General features: G+C 48.6%; 1 protein-coding gene across 6 annotated transcripts in view; it reads right to left on the minus strand.

The window, feature by feature from the left end:
• Positions 1 to 4,935: 4,935 nt before the first annotated feature.
• Pax8 (paired box 8) overlaps positions 4,936 to 17,966 on the minus strand; it is a 55,362-nt gene continuing 42,331 nt past the window's right edge. For 4 of the 6 annotated variants that reach the window (XM_023562995.2, XM_013147367.3, XM_013147366.3 and 1 more), the window contains 3 exons: positions 14,046 to 14,147; positions 7,507 to 7,593; positions 4,936 to 6,266 (listed from right to left, as the gene is read on the minus strand). In XM_023562995.2, the coding sequence (XP_023418763.1) occupies positions 6,190 to 6,266; positions 7,507 to 7,593; positions 14,046 to 14,147 (266 nt within the window). In that variant the 3' untranslated portion in view covers positions 4,936 to 6,189. The remainder of the gene's footprint in view (positions 6,267 to 7,506; positions 7,594 to 14,045; positions 14,148 to 17,966) is intronic. The other 2 variants (XM_063230024.1, XM_063230023.1) reach the window with 1 other exon arrangement.

Genomic DNA, 17,966 nt, shown 5'->3' on the forward strand with positions numbered 1-17,966 from the left:
TTTGTCCTGAGCCACTGTCAGTTGGAGGGGAGAACAGATAAAGGTGATGGCCAAGGCCCTTAGCACTGTGGCAATGACCAACAGGTTCCAATGACACCTGAAGGCCAGCTTCCAGGATAGTAGATAGTGCAGACCTTGTACCTGGATCAGTGAGGAGGGTGGTTTTCAGGGAGAAATAGCTTCACTCTGGAAGGAAAATCCTGCCTCTCTCACACCCACCGAGAGTTGGGGAGGCCTTGGCCCACCTTCACCCCTGCCTTTCTCTTCTCTTCCTTTCTCCTCTGCTGAAAATGCGTCTCCATTTTGACCATACCCATCATGCTAGGGATAATTTCTTCCCTGCTGCAGTCTGTCCTTGGGTGCTGTCCTCTTCTCAGAGGGACACAGATAGAAAACCTGATGTGGCCTCGAGCTGAGAGCTTCCACTCCAGTGGGCGACCCAGGAAGCCAGCCCAAGGATGAAGGGGAGAATGGGGTTGGGGGTGGGGAGTAGGTTGTGTGTGTGACATGGGTGATGGAAAGACAAGGTGGCCCAGAACGTGAGCCCTTACCTGTGCTACTTGTGAGGCCCCACTCATACCACCACCTCCACCCAGCAACCAAGGATATAGGAAGCAAGCCTGACCCGCCCTGATTGTAAGTGAGCCTGCTTCTCACCCAGGGTGGCCCCTGAGTTTGGGCAGCAGGTGGGCAGGTGTGCATGCACACTCCTGCCCTGGACCTGGGCTCTTGGAGCTGGGAGGTGGGCGCTTTGGCTGGGAAGAAAGCAGGAGGGAGTCTGGTGGGATAGGAGCACTGTGGAGGAGGAGGGGGAAGCAGGGGGCCTCAGAGGGGGTGGGAAGGGAGGTGTGAGGAGGGGGAGGGTGTTGGCTCCATGCTGTTACTAGTTTGATTTATCCCTAATGAGTTCTCAGCACATGGCTGCTCCCGGCTCACTCCAGGGGCCAGCGCAGCCTCCTGCGGGCCCCAGCCTGCCCGACTCTGCAGCAACAGCCGTTGCTCACTCAGAAAAGAGCCAATTTCCACACTGCACAGTCCGCTTCACTCAAGGGAAATCACATTTCCCTGGGAGCGCTGCAGGCAGCACTTCACTCCCCAGCCTGGCCCGCTGCCCAGGGCACAGATGCGGGGGAGCTGGGCATCCTCCCCCCAACAGCATCCTACCCCCTGGAGCCCCTCTCTGGCCCTCACCAGGCTCTGCAAGCCTCTCCACCACTGTCCATTAGCCTGAGCTGCTGCCAAGAGTAGGAGGAAGGGGTGAGGTGGAGGAGGGAACCCAGAAGGGAAGGACACTGGTGGGACACTGGTCCCACCAGCCTCCTCCAGCTTCTTCCTGGAAGAACCAGGGGCGGGGCTCTGACTAGGGCTGAGAGGTACAGAAGCAAAGCTAATGACAGTGGACTATGCTCAGACTCTAAGCTGGAAGCCCTGGGGACAGGAGTGTGCCCTCTGGCAGCTACTTACTTCCAGGGTCTGTGTCCCAGAGCTCCCTAAAGAGCCCAAGGAAAAGAAGGAAACAGAGAGAAGAACAAGAAGCCGAAAGGAGAGTAGAGACAGGAGGAGAAGGCTGAAGGCATTTCCGAGCACCTGTGGACCTCCGAACCCAAGTGGAGACTCTCACTTTCTCTTTCCGGCCTGCAGAGCCTGGAGACAGAGCCGGTGCACCATGAGATGGGGCAAGAAATAATGGCTTCTAACTCAGCAGGAGAGAGAGAGGAAGTAAAATGTGCCAATAAAGGAAGGAGGAAGAGGAGACAGAGGAGGTAGCCTTTAGGTGGCCACGGACATCCCAGGGACCCAGTCCCTGGATGTCTGGGTGCTGTTTCAGAGAACCAGTCAACCCCCACAGAAGCAACCTTTCTCACTCTACAGGTCAGCAAGACCACCCTGTTCAGCACTCTTTCTACTGCCTCCGCACCTCAGGTTCAGGCGACTGACCGAGTTGGGAGCGTGTGGCCATGTCCTCACTGACCAGGTTACCTCCCTACAATGCACAAGATGGCACCTGGGGTCTCCGAAAAGCCTGGCCACACCCAGGTCTCCTAGGACATGGACAGGGATGCAGAGGGGAGCTCTGGTTAGTGCTTGGGCTGTGGTTTTAGCTCTTTGGTGACTGAGCTGAACAACCCGGCCAGTCATCTCTTCCTCTGTTTCCCCGAGTGCAAAACAAGGCCAATGTTCAGAGTCAGAGACCACAGTGGATATCAGTGGGCTTGGGGCACAGAGATGGCTCCCTCAGGTTTCCCCTGGCCTCTGACTGATGAGCTGGTGCTGAGACACAGACTCACTGATATGGGCGAGGAAGTCTGTTGCCCCCCCTCTTCCCATGCCCCCCTGAAGGAATTATCAGAAAGGAGGCCAGTGCAGACAGAGGTGGGAAAGGTGTGTGCCTTGGGGGGGGGGGGGGGAGCAGGGCTGGGGAAACAGCTATCTTGGTGCCTCTCTGGCTCCTGTTTGGGGAAGGTTGAGCTGTGACCATCAACTGCTTTTACCTGAGCTTGTCATGAAGGCTGAGCACATGTCTGGTAATAGTGGGCTAAGCATATGCTTTTGACAACTCAAGGCAAGAATTTTGGAGATGTGAGAGAAAGTGAGGGAGAAGGGAGAAGTCAGACCCAGCCTGTAGACTGACCTTGGAGACAGACTCCCAGTTCCTCCTACCCTTGGAGGTTCAGGGCAGGGGCCAGAGGGTCAGGCAGCCCTGCCCACCTGATGGACCAAGGCTAGGCTGCCACTCTTCCAGCAAGAAACCCACTGGCTGCCCCTTAGGGCTGCCTTATTCCCTCAGGCTTTCTGCAAGCGCCTGCACCCTGGGTGGGCCCCAATGGTCAAGGAGGCAGGGAGGATAGAGGACGATGAGGTGGGGAGCATCGACCCAGATGAGCTTTCTGGGCAGCGGAGGAAATGCATCATGTGGGCAGTGAGAGGAACTGTCCCAAGTACAACAGGAGGCTGGTGAGAGGGGGAGCTGGGAAAGTACCAGACCCTGCCTCAGCCCAGGCCTCCCACCAACACACAGCATCCCATGTACCCACAGACACTGGGGCCCTGCCTCCCCTGCATGATGGATCAGCCCTGTTTATAGTCACCCCTGGGTGTTTCTCTCACCCCCAGTCAAACATGCTTCTCAGCTCCAGTAGCTGCCTGTGTGTCTTCCTGTCCTTGTCCTCAAGTCCTTTATTGTGCCCTCCCCTGTGCCACCCCAAATTCTAACACCATCCCATCCTCAGTGCCAAAGAGATTGCAGTGTCTGTCACTCAGTTTTCTGAGTCCCCAAGGTTACCTGCAGTTTGACTTTAGGTGGAATAACCAGGGAGGTCCTGGACCACAGTCACCAAACACATGCTGTCAGCCAGGGGTCCTGAGATGCCCAGCTCAGCTCAGAGAAAGGAAGGTAAGTTCTGTGCCAGTGTCACCACAGCAGAAGTATAGACCAAGCCCCTTTGTCACTGAAGATTTGGAGACAGTGTCCCCAGAGAGGTTTTGGCTATGAATACAGACAAGGATCACTCTGTGGGATCCTGGGGATATAGCAGACCTCAAAGGGACTCTTGGGTGGGTAGGGGGTTGCTTAGGTCCTCAGGAGCCAAGGTTCAAGTCACAAAAAGCCTCAGCTATAATGGGCTGTAGAGCCCTGCCGCCAAGCTTACAGCTTGAGGGAAGCCCGGACACTAAAAAATGAGCCTCAGGAGGGACGAGGAGGGAAGGGGATGTAAAAAGCATTAAGATGTATTCTGCACATGCACTGACTCCTCAAGATGAAAGCAATCATTATACGCTGCAAAAATGCACTAAAAAGAAAAAACAAAAATCCAAGAAAATGAGCCTCATTGCAGATCCCCTCTACAGAGACAGGGACAGGTATTCTTCATGGAAAGTTTCCCACCTGGCACAACTATTCTCCTGCCCCTGCTGGCCCATGAGTCCCTCTGGCTGCTCTGTTGGGAGTCCTGTGGAAGTCAGGGTCCTGTTCTCCTCTGCCCTTCCTGCCTAGGAGGCTCTAGGTGGGCTTAGGGTCCCCCTCCTTTCAGCTCACAGCCCCATCCCTTTGTTCCCCACTGAGCTCCACAAGGAAAGGAGGGTCTAGGCAGATATGTGACAGTCCCTGCAGAGCCAGACACCCAGGTCACCTTGTGCTGCCTCATTTACTCCCAGGCTTCCTGAAGGGGGTGGTCATGGGTGCTTGAAATCTCCCTCACCCCCTTTTGGTTCCTTCACCCTGTACCTCTCTATTGTTCAGTCAAGTCAAATCTTTAGAACTGAATTAAAGGGAACTAGACCCTCTGGAGCAGTCTTCTAACCCCCCTGAGTCTAGAACCCTCTGGCATACCTGATGAGGGCCCTGTGGAATAAGGGTAAGTGCCTGATTTTTTCAAAAATGGTGATGCATGCTTGTAATCACAGTATTAGAAAGCTGAAGCAGGAGGATTATGAGTGTGAATCCAGCATAATCAACTTAGTGAGATGCTGTATTAAAGTTTTAAAAAGGGGCTGGAAGACGTAGCTTAGTGTAGCTCAAGCCCTGGGTTCCATCCCAGTACCACACACACACACACACACACACACACACACACACATACACAAAATGCTTGACTTCCAGTAAGAAAATTTGGTTGAGGCCTCTACTTCCCACTTTGGGAAGCTATTTTATTTTTTCTAAGCCTCAGTTCACTTCTCTGTAAAAGGGGCTCCTCCTGATTGCATTTTCATGATGCCTTCTCCACACCATGTCTGGCATTTTAGGAGAGCTCAAGATTCCTCCCTTTCATACTCCATCATCATGGGGCCCACGGAGCTGACTACAAGGGCTTCTCTGCTGATTCTCTGGCTTCCTGTTGATACCCACAGCAGCTGCCTATGAGGAGCACGCGGCTGACCTGAACCATGCCATGTGATTGCTGGACCCTCCCATTTACTCAAGAGTGGAAGAACTCAACCCTCCAAAGAATTGATTTATTCAGGCATTGTACCTCAGGATTGGTGGGAGATGCTAAGTCAGGGTCAAAAGGTGTTAGATAGTCCTTTCCAACCCACAGCCCCAAAGTGAGCTTATCAGCCGATCCCAAAGCCTAAGAAGAAGAGTAACGGTTTATTGAGTCATGTGGCAATGGTGGGTGGTCCTTAAAAAAGAAAGAAGCATCAAGGAGAGAAGCCCAACATGGTGGGGAGACAATTCACTCAGAGGCCAATGTGAAGGGTGGAAAGAGGGAAGCTTGACCCAAACAGAGCTTCATTTACAGTATTTACAGTCAGGCCTTGAGGGCAGGAACTGTGGGGGCCCGAGGGGGACCCTCCTTGCTGGTTTTGGAGGTCATTTCAGGGTCTCCTTGGTGGCTGCGTAGCTGGAGAGCAGGAGGACCCTCGGCCTGGCAGGAGCTGAAGGAAAGGGAACGGGTCTCTGCCTTTCTGCCTGCCTCTGCTGTGGGCAGAGCTGCACCTCACCCCCAAGGGCCCAGGGCCTTTTGGGATGTCTGTCTCCAGTTGCCTTCTGGATGGTGGCAGCTGTCCAAGAGGTGGGCGGCTGCAGGAGAGGCTGGGGTGGTGCTTATGCACTCACAGAAGCAGGGAAAGGGAGGTCAGCTGACCACCCGGTGTAATGTCTAAACTACTGACCCAGCCTTCACCCCAGGCCCAGAAGGGAAGTGTAGGAGGAGCTAAGCAAGCTGGACAGCAGATGGCGGGAGACCAAAGGAGGTGATTCTCAGAGTGGCCGATGGGGAGAGCCTTGCCACAGGCTCTGACCTGTGGGCTGGAAGGACTTGCTTCCAGTGCACAACTGCTGGAGTCCTGTGGATGGCAGAGCCACACAAGGGGTCCTCATGTACTCTTGGACCAAGTAGGCCCCATCTATCACCCCTTCAAGCTCCTCATGGCTTCCTCTTCTCTCCTTGGGTAGGTATCAGCCCAGGCACATTTCTTCTCTAATTCTGTCACCTTTGGAATGGGGTGATTCTCTTCCCCTGGGACTCCTTGTCCCTCTTCAAGGAGTCTTGGGAGACAATTTGGCTTTCTCCAAGGTCATCCTGTCTTTCATAGTTCATTAAATTAACCAGACAGGGAGTGAGCCGCAATGCTGGAATTGTGGTTATTTTTCATGTAATAAATAAAGATTCCTTTGTATGACTCTCTGGGGCCTGTCCCAGGCTGAGTCCTCCTGTTGCCTGGTCGCTCCCAGCATCCCCATGGCAACTACAGATGGTCAAAGGCCGTGGCGGTGGTGGGTGGTGCACTTGGCCTTGATGTGGAACTGTAATAATATGGGGAACCTGGACACATTAAAAAAAAATAACAACAACAGTGCTGGTCAGAGGGGAAGTTACCACAGAGCCTTCCCTGCATCTGCTGACCTTTAAGACAGCTACAGTTAATCATTAATCCGCTGGCCTATCTGATCATCAAAGATTAACTCCTCTCCAGCCCTGCTTCCACTTCCCTGGCCTCACCTTTGAGTTTCTGGCTGGGATAAGAATGGTGGCTTCTTGCCCCCCTCTCCCTTGACTGTTTTGACCTTCAGCACCCTCTCTGCAGGGAGAGTAGTTGTCTGTGGAATCCCAAGAATGGAACACATTGGAGGATGGGGTAGCAGGACCCTCCCTAGCCTTACCCAAACAGCCATAGGTCAGAGAATCTGCCTCTTGACACCCAGAGGGATCAGACTCCCAACTGGTAAAGGAGGTCTGTTCCTAGGCTCTGGATACCTGGGTGGGTGAGCAGCCTGGCAAGGCTCTGCAGGAAGGTGTCCTGATGCCCAGAGCACCTCATTGCCCTAGTCCTTTCTGGCTAACCTGGACAAAAGTTCCTTGGGATTGAGCACACGGCCACAGAGCCCAGGTCGGTCATCCTTCTCTTCATTTCTGTAATGCCAGGGCGTAATAGCAGAAGAGCCAATGGATGGTCCAGGCCACCCTAGAACCACTCAGGTTGGCTGTAACATCCTCTAGCCACCGCTCAGGGAGGCTATGGTAGGATTCAAGTTCCTTGTTTGTGGACTTGGTTTCTTGAAGCAGCAGCGCAGCCTCACTCATGGTCTGCACCTTGACCCTGAGCACTCTTCACTTTTCTGGCCAAACACCAAGAACTTGATGGAACAAGGATTCCTGTGGAAGGGCCTTAGTGCTGAATCGTGATTGTCTGTAACCCACTTATGTGGTGAATGGGACAACTCCCAGGAAGGAGGGCAGTGGGTGTTCTTACCTTGGGGCTCTAATTCACCCCACCCTCTACTTTTCTAGTCTACTTCCACCCCACTCTGCAGGCCAGAGCCCAAGTCCTAGGCAAAACAAAGATGCGACAGCCTTGGCCTTGGGGAGCAAGAGGGAGATGGAGTCAGGAAGTTTCTGGTCTTTTGCCTTCCTCTCCCTACTCCCCCGCACCCCTCAGCAGCCAGGTACACTGCGTTCTTGCTACTTACCCTCATTTTAAAATACACTCCTCCTCCCAGGCCTCCCAGTAGTCAGACAGATTTTGGCCTAGCCTGGCCCTCCCAGGGGGCACCCAGGGACTTACTCAGCAAGCTGGAGTTGGGGAAGCGCCAGGCCTCGCCATAGGAGGAGTAGGGGGTGTGGCCGTAGGCATTGCCAGAGTATTCACTTCCTGTTGGAGGCACATGGGTGAGAGGCCTATAAGATGATGGCACCACTGTGGGGTGGGGGTGGGGAATAAGGGTCTGCAGGGCTCACCTCGGAGAGCCTGGGGTGAACAGGCTTGGGAATAGACACCCTCCAGCATCCTTTGGACGCCACAGTCTGGATCATTTAGAGCAGCACCCTTTTCTCCAGGCATTGGAGGCACTGACCTGACTCCTCAAATGTGCCCCAGGAGAAAGATGTTATCATCCCACTTTCTAGGTAAAGAACCAGACTACAGGATCTGCAGAAGCTTATGCAGCTGGAAAGCTGGGCGCAGAGTGGACCTTATGCTGTGTCTCTAGGGCCCAGATGCCAAGCCAGCTTTTGCTGCTGGACCTTTTGCAGAAGGGGCTGCCCACAGTGGCCCATGGCACAGGCATGGGGTGTAACAGCCAAAGAGAGAATTGGCCTACAAGAATTTTTCAGTCTCGCTAGGTATAAATTTGTTGAGGATACTTGTGTGTATATATACATGTGTGTGTGTGGTGTGGTTGCTGAGGATTGAGGGGAGGAGAAGGGAGGAGAGAGAACCCTGGAAGACATCAACCTCTTGGGGAGGGGATCTTTTGGGACCGCCTCTGAGAATCTGTTGCCACTTTAAGCAAACTCAGTGCATGCATTTACACGAAGTGAATCAAATCACTTTGTGCTACAATTTCTTTCTTACTTGGCTTTCCCAAAGATTATTTACCAAGGAAATTACTTAAGAATACCCTCATAGCACAGCAACAAAGTTCTGGTTGAGCAATACAACTACTACTGGTACTTGGTCTGGGGTTTGTGATTCCCTCTGCCACTCCTAATCACTCACACTGCCTGTCTATAAAACAGGACGTTGAAGTACGGCACAATTAAGTAGTTTGTCTCAGTGGTGGGGCAGAACCTGACCCTTAGGCCTTTTGACCTTAAATTTCAGATGATTCCTTCATGCACCTATGAGATGATTTTGTTTCCAAAGTCAGGTTCCTGCCAAACCCAGGATCCAAAGAATGTCCACCTATTCTTTCAGAAATGCACCTGTGATTCTGAACTGAGTATCTTTGGTGACTCCTTGTCTCCTTCCCAGCTTCTTCAGAGTGGAAATTCTTGTCTCTAGAGCCTGCCTGCAGGAAGTGAAATCCCCGTTTCTTACTTCCTAACTGTGTAAATATGAATAACTCACTTAGCCTCTTTGAGCCCTGTTTTTCTCATCTGTCAAACTGGGAAAAAATTATGGTCCTTGTCTTATTGAATTTAGTGAGAATTAAAATAACACATATGAAATGTTTATCACTGTACTTGGAAGGTAAGAAGCACTCAATAACAATCACTTACTACTTTTCCATGAAACAGACTCTAAAACAGAGTTCAGTAAAGACTCAGATCAGTCATGCAACTGTTCTTATGTCACTGTTAGGACCCATGGGGTCCAATGCCTTACAGAGAAATGGCATTTGTATAGGAAGAATGGAGTCAAAGACCGCTTAAGGCAGAGGATGGAGGCTACTGGACCCAATCCTTGTCTAGAGGGTCAGTGATAGTGACAGGCAGCAAGTTCACAGTAAGAACCTGGACAGTTCTTCCAGGCAGGGACTGAGCTGGACACAGATTGGATAAAAGAAAGAATTGAGGAAAAAGCAAAGAAGCAAGGTGGAGGTAGGGGGTGGTGGAAGAAAACTAAAATATAATCTAATCCAATCATTCACTTCAACAATGAAGGGATTGCTGCCATGCAGAGAGAGGAGGATGTTTGCTCAAGGTCACTGGGCTCTCCTCTGGCCCTCAGGGTCAAAAACACCCTGCTGGTTGCTGGACTGTTCTGCAACTCTCCAATTCAGTGCTCACTTGGAGGAAGCCAAGTCTACACCGGCTGCCCAACTGGGGCCCCACCCATGCCCATGCCCATGCCCCCATCCCACTCTGTCCAGTGCTGAACACTGCGCACTCTCAAGGGAAAGGAAGAAAGATGGAAAATGCTGTACACGTTTGCCCTCTTGTTTTGTTATTTGTTTATGTATTTGCTCAGTCCCGCACTCATTCGTTTACATAGCACACACTGAGTACCTGTTTGCTTCAGCCACAGAGAAGCTGGGGTAGGATGTGGAGCTGGAGGAGTAACATACTTTTGGATGTGGCTTCTTCCCACTACCAGATCTCTCAACCTGCCTGCAGCCACGCAGGACGAATGCTGGAATACCTACGAAAGGCCACCCTGTTCTTGGTGCTCGGCATCACACCCTATTTTCCTTCCAATTGGTCCTTACAATTAACTCTCCTCTCTTTGTTTCTTCACCCTTTCTAATTCATTCTTTCAGCACAAAAACATGTTCCACTACATTTTATATTTAAAAAATTCTTTTCCTATGCTCGTCAGCTTTCTAGCCATCAGCAGCTTTCTCTCTCTCGTGGCCTGCTTTAACCTTGTCACACTCTGCCAACTAGGTGAAGCCAATCCACACAAATCCCCACAACCTCTACCCTGATCACTGCAATGGTCATTTCTATATTCACAGCTCCCTCTACCTCTATCTAAATCATCACCTGCTCAAAGGAACTCATGCCTTAGGGATCTGTAAAGCCCAATGTCCTGGTGTGCTTATAACTTATCTTTCCTGCTTTCTCTCTCTGCTTGCTGCTAGTCTGTTAAAACTTTAAACTATGTTGAAGGACTCGATTCGGTTTGAGAACCATCTGTGAACTTCCTTCCATATTCTTCTTCAAATGAACTGTCTAATCCCTTGGCACAAAACAACAGCTTTAGCCAATGGCTGAAATTTATACAGTAGTCAAGATGCTTTTCTGATTTCAGAAATGTATTGTGTGATTATTGAAATATTAAGTTGAGTATTTAGTAGGTAGCTCAGTCTTAATATGGCCTAACAGAATTGTTGATTTCTACCTGTCATCCACTATACCTCTTTCTCTCCTAGTATCTATCTATCTATCATCTATCTATCTATCTATCTATCTATCTATCATCATCATCATCATCATCATCATCATCATCATCATCTATCCATCTATCTCTTCTGTTTTATTATCCCTGTGGTCAATTCACTAGCAAAGTTTGTAGGATCTACCACCAAAGCATATTATCCCTGTCACTTTTCTCCTCTTTCACTGCTGTCCTTAGCACAAGCCACTGTCATCTCTTGTGAGAACTACTCAACCATCTAACTGGTCTCTGCTTTCTTTCTTGACGGTCTACAATCTACTTTCTCAGAAGCAAGTAGTCTTTTAAAACTTGACCTTGACACATCTTCTCTAACTGCTCATGATTCTTTGATGCATTTACTCTCTCTGTGTGTTCCTATGCTAAACTAGTTCTTTCCTGCCTTCAGGCCTTTGTACTTGCTGTCCTGTTGGGGCAGGGATGGTTGGTCCTTTGTTACTTGGCTGACCACTTAGAACGTTCTCTCAGAGAGGCCTTCCCTGATCACCCAATCTACAGAAGTTATCTCTTCTCCTACTGGCTCCTCATCCATCATCACATTTTATCCTCTTCACATATGTATCTCTGCCTGAAATCATGTTTATTCATTCATTTCATTTTTTACTGTGTATTTCTCTCCAATATTAGATTGTAAGCTCCATGAATAGGGAGACATATCCTGTGCATTCTTGTACCCCCAGTGTCTTATACAATATATCCTCCCAGTATTCATTAGGCAAAAAATGTGGTACATGATGTAAAGATACAAGAATGGATGAAATGTGGAAGATGAAAATGTTGATAATGAAAGAATAGACAGGTAAGAAGATGAATAGATGGAAAAATAGATGAGAGTATGTGAATACAGAAAAATGAGTGGATGGAAGGATAGGATAGATTGTAGACAAACGTATGGAAAAGATGAAAGGATGTATGGAAAGATGAAAGGATGAAAAGATAGATATACAGAGAGATAACAGGTAGATCAATGAGTGGATGGATAAATAGGTGGAAAGATATAAAGATGGATAGAAAATGGAAAATGGATGGTAGGATGCATGAGCAGACTGATATGAATAGATGGTTGGATAGATACATCTATTTAGAACTTTTGGTTCTATTCTAATTCTAGTGTGAGTATCTGTGTTATCAGATATTAAGCCTGGAAGAGAGAGAAAGAAGGAGAGAGAAAGAGAGAAGAGAAAGAGAGAGAAAGAGAGAGACAGAGACAGAGACAGAGACAGAGAGACAGAAAGAGAAGGAGAAGCAGATGAAAACAACAGAAGGCCAATGGATATGAGAAATCTACATCCTGGTCTTTTTTAGGTGTTGCTTCCCTATAGCTTTGTCTTTATTTCTGGTATGGTGAGAGGCAGTTTAGTGAAATGAAAAGAGCCCTAGACTTGAAATTGAAAGACCTGTGCAAACCACTCAGAACTTAGCATTGTTGTGACTCTTAGCGTACTACTTTGCTTTTCTAAGTCTCCAGTTCCTTATCTGTAAAACTAGGATGATTAAAAAAAAACCCACAAAACAACAAACTAGGAAGATATCAGCCTTTCAGTCATACAGTGAGGATTAAACAAGAAGTAAACTTGTATATGTAAATGGTTAGACTCACAAAAGTGCATAATAGATAACCACTTCCTCCTTGGCACTGCTGACGATGAAGCACACCATTGGTATGCTTCACTTTAAGCATTTATTATGTACTTTCCATATGCAGTGAGTACTCAATGAGCTTTTTGACTTTAAATGAAGGAATCCCCATTTCAGTTAACTGGGAGATCACAGGCAGTGGTAAGAGATGGACACATAATTTTCCTACTATAAAAGTCTTTAAGAATTCATTTGCACAAAGGTATTCCTCCAGAACCAGGTAATTCATTTAAATAGTATTGTATTTTCTGAAAACTAATTTGCATGTAACTTACTGGGAGCCTATGCTGTATAAGGCAAAGTCCCTCCCTTTTGCCATTTACTTGCAGTCAATGTGTTAGCTCATGTGTGTGTGTGTGTGTGTGTGTGTGTGTGTGTGTGTGTGTGTGTTTTCTTTACCGCACCCACTCTGGATGAGGTCTTTCTGGAAACAACCTGGGGGCCTCTGAGAAAGCCCCAGGCTTTCCAGTTACCTCACAGGTCAGATTCTGGGTCCCAAGAACCCCTTGCCCTGGACTTGCCCTCAGGGAATGATTCATAATTAAGAGCCAAGCTTTGTGCTTTATGTTTCTTCCTCCTCCTCTAAGCAGGCAGCAGGGCAAGGTGGAGGGGTTGGAAGGGGGTTGGGGGGAGCCGACTGGAGTCTGGGATTTTGATTGAGAGGCCCCATTATCCACACTCTTAAAAAAATAACCGAATCTTTTCCTTTTTTATCTTGACCAATCTCATTTCACGGTCCAGAAGAGGAAGGGAGGGAGGGAAGGAGTCTGGAGCCAGGAGAGAGAGAGGAGTCAGTATTCTGTATTTTCAACGCTGCATTAAGCACATCGCCAAGGTAACCAGGCAGCAACAAGTGCCAACTCAGCGGGTTCCCAGGGAGTACTGAGCCACCTCCCTCCTGCTCCTTCTCCCTCACTCTGCTCAGGACAGCTCAGCCCACCTGCCTCTGGACTGGGTGCCTGGGGTGGGTAGCCAGCAAAGATTAACCCCTGCCGGGGTGAAGCAGACCTGGGTGAAGGCAGCCAGAATACAGGGCACACCTGCCCTTGGTATAGAGCCCTGTCCAAAGCTCTAGGCCCCAAGACCTCTCTGGGTAGTAAAAACAGCTCACTTCTACCCCATCCATCCCAAGATCCTTACCCAAATGGCTCCGAACAGTGAGATTTCCCCCAAAGAAACCCCCATTGTCTTTATCTGTCTGGACTTTGACATCCTGATCATCAGATGACTATGGGCAGACAAAGAAACCCGAGATTCGGAGGATTCCAAGGCAGTCCAAATAAGGATGGGGAAAATATTTCACTTTCTTCTCATATTATTACAGAATGCCCAGAATCCTCAGAAACTGCATCCTGCTTATGGGGGTTGTGTGAATGTGAGATAAGAAGGATGATATATTTCATTCATTTCATTACTACCACTATTCGCTCCAGGTCTTCAGAAGGGGTAAAATGAGGCTCATTAGAGTTAAGTCACTGGGAGACCATGAGCCGCTTGAGCTCATGTTTGGCTCAGTGTTTGAATATTCTCAGTGAATGGGTGGAAGAGATGGGGGAGGTTGGAATTGAAATCAGGTCTGTCTTTACCCTTCTCTTTTCTCCATGGTGGAGAGTGTCAGAATCTGGGAAGAAGGATGCCGAGCTGGAGCTGGGATAAATGAAGAAGCCAAAATGGCCGTGGGACATTTTCTCTAGGTATATATAAGAAGGTGTCTGCCTGATCCATCCTTCAGTGCCCTTTGGCGAGGCCATGAATGGCACACAATCTGCCTCGTGTTCCTATTTGCCCCCTCTCTCCAACACTTAGCTTTTTATAGGACTTCCCCTCCTGCCCAGCGCTCCCCTTACCTGCCACCATGCCTGCGATGGCAGAAGAGGCATAGCTGCCCTGTCCACTGGTGGGGATGTGGGGTGGGTATCCAGGCAGCGTGGGTCCCACCATCTCTCGCCCTGGAAAAATACAAGAGTCATCAGTTGGTCCATGGGGACTTCGTGTGCTCACTGTAACATTCTCCTGAGGCCAGCAAGTCTTTCTAGTTATTCCTGCTCTCTCCAAAGCCATTCTCCAAACTTGTTCCCTCCTTCTTCTTTCTCTAAGCCCAAATTCCTGTCTCTTCTATCAGGAGGAAGACACCATGCAGGGATCACTTTCTATAGCAGTCCTGTTTCCTTCCCTGTCCTACAATGACTTATTTACACATTAATTTAGTCACACGTACAAATGCCATGCATTGGAGACAGGGGCTATGTCTCCTCAGTCTTCACTGCACCCCATCCCAGCATAGCAGAAGGGATGGCTGACCTAAATAAATACACTACAGACCACTTGACTTACGGTATCCCTTTCAACTCTAGTTCTGCAGAGAACTAAGAACAAGACCTCATGAAGGGGTGGCAGGTGTGTGACCCCCTGGCCCACCACTCCTCTTTTTTGGTCCTGTAGCAGACATTCCTAATCAATCACTACATCCTTTTCCAGGGAGCCAGGGAGGGAATCCTATTTTCTTTTGTGTGGCCTCCCAGGTAGATAGAATTTACCAGTTATGAGGGACAGGAAACCTACTGGCTAAGAGGAGAGATGACAGAGATATTTGATCTTAAGTCACTCATCTGTCAATTGCTCTTCTGAAAAAAAAAAATCACTTTCAGGAAAACAGACACTGCTCTCTGTTTATTTCACATCTAAGTAATACAGCTCTGGAATGCAGCTCTGGAAAGTGTGCATCTTCCTGATTTTCTTCAATATGTCAGGAAGCGTAAGCTTCACTTTTAGGAGAGACTGCCTGTCTTGGTGACCTTCTCTTCACTTACCCATTGCCCAACACGGGATCCCTTGCCTGTTCCCCTTCCATCACCGCTATGCTCTGCAGGTCCAAGACAGGCTCTGCCTCATCCCCAAACTTCTAGGTAAGGTGATAACAGCTGTCCCAAAGTATTTATTAACAACACCCACTTCATCCCCAAGAGTTCCAGTTTGAATGATGAGTCCTTTGGTCATCCTCCTTCTTGGTGATGTTTCTAGAGTTCCTGCAATCCCACCAATACTGACAATCTAAGCTGGTGAGATGTCCCTGGTGGGACTGCTCTGTGAACTTCAGGATATTCAGCAGCATTCCTGGTCTTTACTTACTAGATTCTAGTAGGAGTTCCTAACCCACATGTTTCCAGACATTGCCATGTGGGGAGAAAGTAGAGGCAAATTTACTCCTGGTTGAGTCCACTGTTGTTAGACCACTACTATTTGACTTAAATGTTTTGGGAGCTGTTTTTTTCTCCAGTACTTACAGGGGCTACCTGTGTGCCCCTGTCCACAAACTTATCAGGCCCATTTGCTCTACAACACTGCTTATTCAGTTTTCTTCCCATGAGGCCCAGGGTATGGACCTGGGTTGCAAGGCCCTCCATACCTCATCCCCATGGAGGGGTCCCTGGTGATGTTGGATGGGAGATATGTCCCACACAACCCTTATGTTGGCAATACCACCACAACTTCTTGTTCCTTACTTCTTTCTCTGGAGATTTCCCAAGGACAATAAGTTCACTCAGAAAGTGTGTACTGAATAAGTACAATACACAGGCACTTTTCTAAACATTTGGGAATAGAGCAGAAAGCAAGGCCAGACACTGTGTCATGCTGGGGTGTGGCTGGGATTTGGAACTAAGCAAAAGGGGTCCATGAATAACTTCTGCCTTTCCTCTAGAGGGAAGAGTCTAAAGGATCTTATTCTGCTTCAATGGCCCATTTTATGTGTGCCCTAGCCCAGCCAGGTAAATGACCTCAGATTGCTTTTTGATTTCTCTATTGCCAAAATGGGGAAAAAGAATAGTAACCTTACATATCCGATTACTATCACTCTGAGGTTATTATTAGCATAACTCAAACCCAGAGTTTCATGCCACAGATGAGCAATGATTAGTTCAATTGATACATTCTGGAAATGGTCATGTGAGTGAAACTCTTATAGAATAAGCCCTCTTTGAAAAGAGTTGTCAGTGTGTATTATTTAAAACCGCATGAAGGTTTTGAAATGCTGAACACCACCCTCTAATTTGTTTGACTTATTACCATGTCCAGCTATAGTTGGTACTGGACAAAACAGGGTGGAACCCATTGGAATTATACAGGTGGTGTTGTTCACCTGACTCAGGATGGAGAGGGGAACAAAGGAAGGGCTAGAAGCAGGTTAGGAAAAGAAAATTTTAGTATACTGGAAGCAGAAGGAGAAACAGGCCAAGGTTATGCCAAGGGGTAATCTGGGCTTCCTGTGAATATGCCTGCAATGTGATCAGCTCTCACATTTAACCTGTTGCATCTTTAAGAAAACACCCAGCCAGGCCCTGGGGACTGAGAGGAAAGGAGTGACATGAGATCTGTGAGAGCAGGGGTATGAGGTGGATGGCAGCATGGTAGGAAGAGATATGGGAGGGTGGTAGCTGATACAGGCCGATACTGTCTCCTTTCCCCTTCACCCCTACTTCCTACTTCCTGGGGGGGCATGGAAATAGAGAAGGAAGAGGGAGGGAGGGAAAGAAGAAGGGAGGAGATGTACATCCAGGCCAGACTATGAATGAGGGACAAATCAATTTCTGCAAACCACATTTTTCTCTCTGTCACATGAGAACCTAATTTAGATGAGAGTTTATAATTGGGATCCACCTTACTTCCGGCTTGATTAGAGGGGCTTCCTGGTACAGTGTGTGGAGAATTCTGAGACACCAACTGTGTCTACCATGATTAGGGGTGCGCAGTGGGAGATGAGTCTTAGCTCTCTGTCCAAATATTTGCTAGTGCTGGCCCAGTGCTCCCCAGGGCTCATCTGGTCCTGGTAGCCTGAGGTCCCACACTCTCTGCTCTGCGGCCACAATCCATCACTTTCTAGTACCTGATCCTGTGGTTTTCTGAGCTGAATAGTTAGTAGCAGGGGTTCCACAAATTCCCTCCTTCTGTTGCCCAGGTTTCAGCCTGACTCACAGTTGACCTGTTGGGCTCTACCCTCACCTTACCCTTGCAAAGAGAATTCGTGGGCTCCTGTCCCTGTATTCAGAGGTTTTAATCTTTATCTCCCTTAGTCACGTAATTTTCTGCCAGGAGGTAGAAATTTCTGAATGAAACACCAGAGCAGACCCTTGAGGATTTCCTTCATGAAATTCACCCTCCTGGAAAGACCAGTAAAACTTTCTCTAGGACAGCCCTTACCCAAACGGTGCTACCACCAACTGTCCTACAGTCTCACCTAACTCTGTCCCAACTCCTTAGAAAACAATTTCTTGGGCTGAGGATGGAGCTCACCCGTACAGTGCTTGTCTAGCATGAATGAGTACTAGTGCCTGGGCTTCACGACCAGCATTGTGAAAAAAATATTTCTTTCAGAAAGCCAAGAACCACGCATCCTTCTCAGAAACAGAATAACAGAAGCTATGAGTTGGAGACACTCCACCCTCTGATCCATCTCTCTGCTTTTAAGGCCTTTTATGACATAAATTTAACATTGCTGTGCAGTCCCCTCTGCTCTGCACCCAAGCTTCCAATGTGGACCTATTTTTAAGAAGTTGACATAGACCTGGGCTCCATTGGCTGGCTATGAAGTGGGGTTCTCTAAGGAAACTCTTAGCACCCCAGAGCTACTGGTAAATAATCTCAGTAGTGTAGAGAACAGCAGCAGAAGGCCATGAGCTGGAGGAATTCAAGGAGTAGAGGTGACTTCAGACTACTTCATTTGCCCCCTTTGATGTCTGCCCTCTATATAACCTCTTTTCAATTCCTTATCT

This window comes from Cavia porcellus, unplaced genomic scaffold (genome assembly GCF_034190915.1).
Source record: "Cavia porcellus strain 051 isolate PalLab524CR breed Dunkin Hartley unplaced genomic scaffold, mCavPor4.1 scaffold_18, whole genome shotgun sequence".
NCBI lineage: Eukaryota > Metazoa > Chordata > Mammalia > Rodentia > Caviidae > Cavia > Cavia porcellus.